This window comes from Lolium perenne, chromosome 5, assembly GCF_019359855.2.
Source record: "Lolium perenne isolate Kyuss_39 chromosome 5, Kyuss_2.0, whole genome shotgun sequence".
Classification (NCBI taxonomy): Eukaryota; Viridiplantae; Streptophyta; class Magnoliopsida; order Poales; family Poaceae; genus Lolium; species Lolium perenne.
Window position 1 is genome coordinate 243150720 of NC_067248.2, and position 5564 is coordinate 243156283.

The 5564-nt window shown below is 49.1% G+C and overlaps 1 protein-coding gene across 1 annotated transcript; it reads left to right on the forward strand.

Moving 5' to 3' along the window:
• Positions 1–346: 346 nt before the first annotated feature.
• On the forward strand, positions 347–1815 carry LOC127298320 (dehydration-responsive element-binding protein 1H-like). The gene has a single exon (XM_051328208.1). It carries the CDS (start codon positions 446–448, stop codon positions 1136–1138), a length of 693 nt encoding a protein of 230 aa, XP_051184168.1. The 5' UTR covers positions 347–445; the 3' UTR covers positions 1139–1815.
• The last annotated feature ends 3749 nt before the right edge of the window (positions 1816–5564 follow it).

Consider the following 5564-nt stretch of genomic DNA (forward strand, 5'->3'; position numbering starts at 1 on the left):
ACCCCTCTGGCTACCGATGGTGGTTTTGCTAGCTGTTTTGCTGACTAATGAAACCAGACGACTGGAGCAGCGAGCCCTCCAAATATATTTTACAGAGCAATGACGCGGTGAAGATACATAATATATCCAACTATTTGGGCCACCAATGGGCTGCGTGGAGCCCGATTAGTCGATCACCACCACTCGTTAACTCACGAAGCTGCCTTTTTGAACGCCACGCGTCGGCTTGGCACCGGCTGTTCCGTTCCAACGTGGCAGTCGGCACCCGCCCCCACGCATATTTTCAACGCGTCACGCAAAAACTATATAAGACTGCCCTCCACACAGCACGTTGAGTTACCCGCCACTCTGAGCTCGAGCTCAAGCTCGACAATCCAGCCTGCCACGGTGCCACCACACCCTGATCCATCAAGTCGACAGTCCAGCAGCAAGCCATAAGCCAGCAATGGATAGCATGGGCGGCGCCGAGCAATGGAGCTCCCCTTCCTCCCCGTCTTCGCAGCGGAAGCGCCCAGCAGGGCGCACCAAGTTCAAGGAGACGCGGCACCCGGTGTACCGCGGCGTGCGGCGCAGGGGCAGCGCCGGCCGGTGGGTCTGCGAGGTGCGCGTCCCCGGCAAGCGCGGCGAGCGGCTCTGGCTCGGGACCTACGTCACCGCCGAGGCCGCTGCGCGCGGGCACGACGCCGCCATGCTCGCGCTGGGAGGACGCTCCGCCCTGTGCCTCAACTTCGCCGACTCCGCGCGGCTTCTCGCCGTCCCGTCCGGGCTCGCTGACCTCGCGGCCGTCCGGCGCGCGGCGCTCGCGGCCGTCGCGGACTTCCAGCGCCGGGAGGCCGCCTATTGCGCCGCGGACGAGATCGACACCTCCAGCGCGTCCGCGCCGTCGTCTGCGGACAACGCCGGCTCGTCGGCGACGTCGCTGCCTTCTGCGCTGGATGAACTGTTCGAGCTGCCGGCGGCGGCAGTGCTGGGCAGCGACATGTACGACTTCGAGCTGGACATGTCCGGGGAGATGGACCTGGGATCCTACTACGCGGACTTCGCGGAGGGGATGCTACTTGATCCGCCGCCGCACGAATCCACCGAGGCTTGCTCGGATGGCGGAGCTGATTACGCCGCGCTCTGGAGCCACTACTGAAACTGAAACGCCCGACCCCGTTTTGACACAATAGTATCTCTGGAACGAATTGAACCTGCTCCAGGTCAGAAAATTAAAATCTGAGAAACTCACAAAATCCTACGGACACATCAGGCGAACTCCACTGATAGCAAGAGGAACAAGGTAAAGAAACATGCGTGGTGCAGACTGCGAAAAGGAAAAGAAACACGAGTGAAAAGACACTGCTGTTGAGTGCTGGCTGTTGGCTGAAGGTCAACGGTTTCAGAGTTCAGACAGATTGCGAAAAGACTACTTCCAGAAAAGGGTACTAAACAGTTCATGTGTGGTGACTATAACTGGTAACCGGACGAGGAAGATCAATTAAGCTGGATATAATCAGACAGATGTGGTCCAAGCACGCTAATCAACAAGATGTGGCCTAGAAGAACCCATCCAGGCCAGCCGGTTGAAGCTACCGAATCCTGGAGTCTTTTCCCGGTTTCCTCATCGAAGTCCTTGTAGCCACGCGAGCTGACGAGGCGATCTGACTCTGACGTGTTTGGTGTCTCGCTCTTTGGTGGCTCCTTCCTGAAACCTATATTCCTATTTCTATGGCCAACAGGGCAAGCCTAGATGTTCTTTGGGCTAATGATCTTGCGCCAGCTGTTGGTCTTCCATGACACTTTCTGTCTTAATAACGGATTTGTTATCACTTATTTGCAAGCCGTCCAAACCTATCATTTTCACAGGTTCTCAACCAACAGTGACGTTCGTGTTTCGGATGTCATTCTCAGCGCAGTCAAGTACTGTACGAATACTCCAAGCAATACTCCAATACTATCTCTGTTTCAATAAATAAGGCTTATATTTTTTTTTAAAAAAAAAGTCAAGCCAAGCAAAGTTGAACTGAACTTATAGACAAACTCATCAAAAATATGATATTCTATAGAGATCGTATGAAAATATATTTGATGATGTTATTGATTTGGTATTTAATGATTTGATTTTTTTAAATAATATAAGACTTATTCATTGAAACAGAGGAAGTATTATCTTTACCCAAAATCCCTTATGCTTGCTCTCTTTCTTCCCTATTGGAAGAACACGGATACTTTCCACGCATGATCGTATTGGAGCCTGCTAAAGTTTGAGAAGTAGTCGATGGTTTTGTCATCCTTCCGATGCGGACATTTTTCGGATGCAGTCTGCGTATCCTTCATTCTTTCTATATATTTTTTGCTATTTTTTCTTAGATGGATTGATGATTAAAACATGTATTAAGAGCATGCTAGTATATGTGCTTATATTGATTATCTAATTTATGTAGACATGCTTCGATGGAATTGATGGTTGATACGTGTACTTTGATGATTGTGTGTAACCTGCTATGTAGTGATGTTATTTGGGTCTTCCTTGTACATACAATTGTTTAATTTTTGTTATATTTACATGTGCTCCATTTTTATCTTCCAAATCGCCTTTTTTAAGGAAATATGTGATGCTTGAATAACAGAAATGAGAAATAACACATCATGCAACATCTCTCTTAAGGATTTTAGGATAATTTGAATTTGATGATTTTGGTAATTTGGATTAGTGCGGTCCCATTTCACTCCTATATTTGTGTTCAAACTGACATTTTTAGTAAGTAATTGATGAAATCTTATTGTGAATGGAAATCGAACTTCAACAATTTAGGAGATGGACAAATGAGAGATGTTTTTTTAAAGATGTGGTTATCCTCCATCGCCCAAATTTCCAGCCTATTCTAAAATGAATAATTTACGCTGTTGATTTGAGTGTTCAGATGCTATATTTCTTCCCCATTTGTAAGTGGTACACAATTTTTAAAATATTTAACTAATGTGTTCTTAAGTCTTGGTCGCCTGAAAAAGTACAACCATAGTTTAAAGAAAAATGGGGTCACACTATTGTGGCAGAAAGTAGCAAATGAAAATGAGTTGCACTCCTTTTAGGTATAACTGGGACATAAAATATTCTGACTAAGACATAGCAAAAAAGGATAAAATAATGCAAGGCGTCAAAGTCACTTGGAGTACACAAGGTGCCATCCAACAGTGACGTGTTTGTCGCTTCCGTGCCTTGAATTTTTTTTTATTTGGGTTCATGGAGTGCCTTAATAATTGAAGTACACCCACGTTCACCCACGCTCCGGCGAATCTGTTGATTCTCTGGCGATCTCGCGTCGCCGCCGCTGTTTCCCTCCCCACCCCAACAGATCGCCGTCGCTGGTATTCGCCGGTGCGCGCGGAATATCATGTCCATTCCAAAGTGGATGGCGGGTTTCCCGTCGTTTGCCGAGGAAAGGAGGTTGGGAGAGGAGAGGGCGCAGAGGGAGAAGGAAGCGGCGATGGCGGAGGAGAGGAAGCAGGCGCTGTTGCGGCGGAAATTACTAATCCTTCAGATCAGCCTAGCATCGGAGTGGGCGATCGAGCAGATGGCGAAGGGGTGGCGGCCGCATATCTCAGGGCAAGGGCTCGAGGAGTAGGTGGCGGCGGCGCTGGCGATGATCAAATTAAAGGATCCCGAGGACCCGATGAGGCTAATGGCGGAGCAACGGCTGGTGGACTTGGAAAAATGGACGCCATGAAGACCTTGTATCGGGCCTCGCCGTTGAGACCTTCTCCGCTGCTGGTTGGCGGTGAGGGTTTGCGGTCTGAGGGCTCTTCTGGTCCGCGAAGCTCTGCAGATCGGCGGCGGATGGAGAGGATCAGGAAGGGGAACCCATCCCCGACGAGGAGCTCCTCGCCATAGAGGATGGGGAAAATCTGGGAGTGCCAGGGGCAGGCCCCACTACGCAGTTGCTCGCTGGTGGCGGCTGTGGGTGGCCGTCGATTAGATCCCCCTGGTCGTAATCGGGCCATCCGTGAGATCTCAGGGGTAGCGGCTTTCCAGAATACGTCGTCAGCTTTGGATATATCTGGGGCTGCGCCGTTTGTTTCCGTGAACAAACCCCTGGTCGGATCTAGGGTTACGCCTGGGTCTCTGACACTGGTCTGGATCAGGAGAGATTTGGTCAAGGCTAGATCCTTCACTCCTGCTGATTGCTTTCCTGCTAGACATGGTTTTCTTCCCAAGCCTGTAGTGATTAAGTTCTCAGATCTGTGGGGTGTTGAAAAGGGGAAGAAATCTTTTGTTGAGGTCATCAAGATGGCGGGAGGGGGCCGTGGTGCTGGCAGATTTGGTGGCACTAGGGGCGGCCGTGGTCCTGGTGGCGGCCGTGCTCCATCAGGGGCAGCTGCAGCTACTTCGGCGGCAACCTCGCTTGGTGCTGCTCCTGATCCGGCTGTCAAGTCCGAGTTTCCCCAACAAATGATGCAGCGGATGGGGTCTGGGCGAGGTATGTTCCCAATGCTACAACCAAATATGTGGAACATGTCGATGAATCAGTGGTCTCAATTCTTCGGCAATCAGCAGATTCCCCCCTGGTTTCAATCCTTTGATGATGCTACCTCAGGGGATTCCTCCTAGCCTTCCTCAATCCAACATTCAAGGTAGTAGTGCTAGCTTGGTTCCTTCACAGCAACAGCAGGTCTCTAGTGCTAGGAAGAAGAAGAAAAATAAAAAAGGGTCGTTTTCTGATGGGTCAACGAACAGTGGTGACAGGGTTGGAGCTAATCTGCAATTATCAGTGGCTAGTGGGCCTAGACCTGTCTTGGATCCAAAATTCAGAAATGTGACCTGCTATAATTGTTGGGAATTGGGACACTATGTTGGTCTCTGCACTAGGATCAAAAGGTGCTTCATATGTAGTAAAACTGGACACCACATGGATAACTGCCTTATGTGGTATTCTCTCCTGCCAACTGCCCAATACTGGGGAAGTGCCAATCCTGGTTTGGGGTTTTTTCATGTTGAGGTGGAGGGGCCAGAGGCAGTGCAATGGTTGAATATGGACAATGTAGGTGTAGTGGTGGTTAAAGAAGGAGATATCTCTGCTGATGAGCTTGAAAAGTGCTTCAATGACATTTGGAAGGTGAATTGGTTCTGGCAGATCAGACAGATTACTCCTAAGAAATTCTTGGTAAGGTTCCCTCCTAGCAAAAGAATCAAAGAGTTAGTGGAGTACCCCTCCATTAATCCAAAGAAGGATGGAGTGGTCATCTACTTTGTGAACTAGGAGGGTGAGGCAGAGCCTTTTGAGGAATTCCAGGAAGTTTGGGTTAAAATCTTTGGTATCCCTGCCAAGTGGTTGACTTGAAAAACTATCTGCCAAGTCTCAACTACCCTTGGTGTACTTGTCAACATTGACTGGCAAGGCATTTTCAGGAGTTTCTACAAGGAAGTCAGGGTTAAAGTGGCTGTGAGGGATAAATCAAAGATCCCATCAAACAAACTCTTTGAAATGGAACAATGCTTCTTCCTTATTGATATCCTTGTGGAAAGTGAAGGTGAAGCCATTGATGTTGATGAAGATGATGATGAGGATCCTGGACAAGGTAAT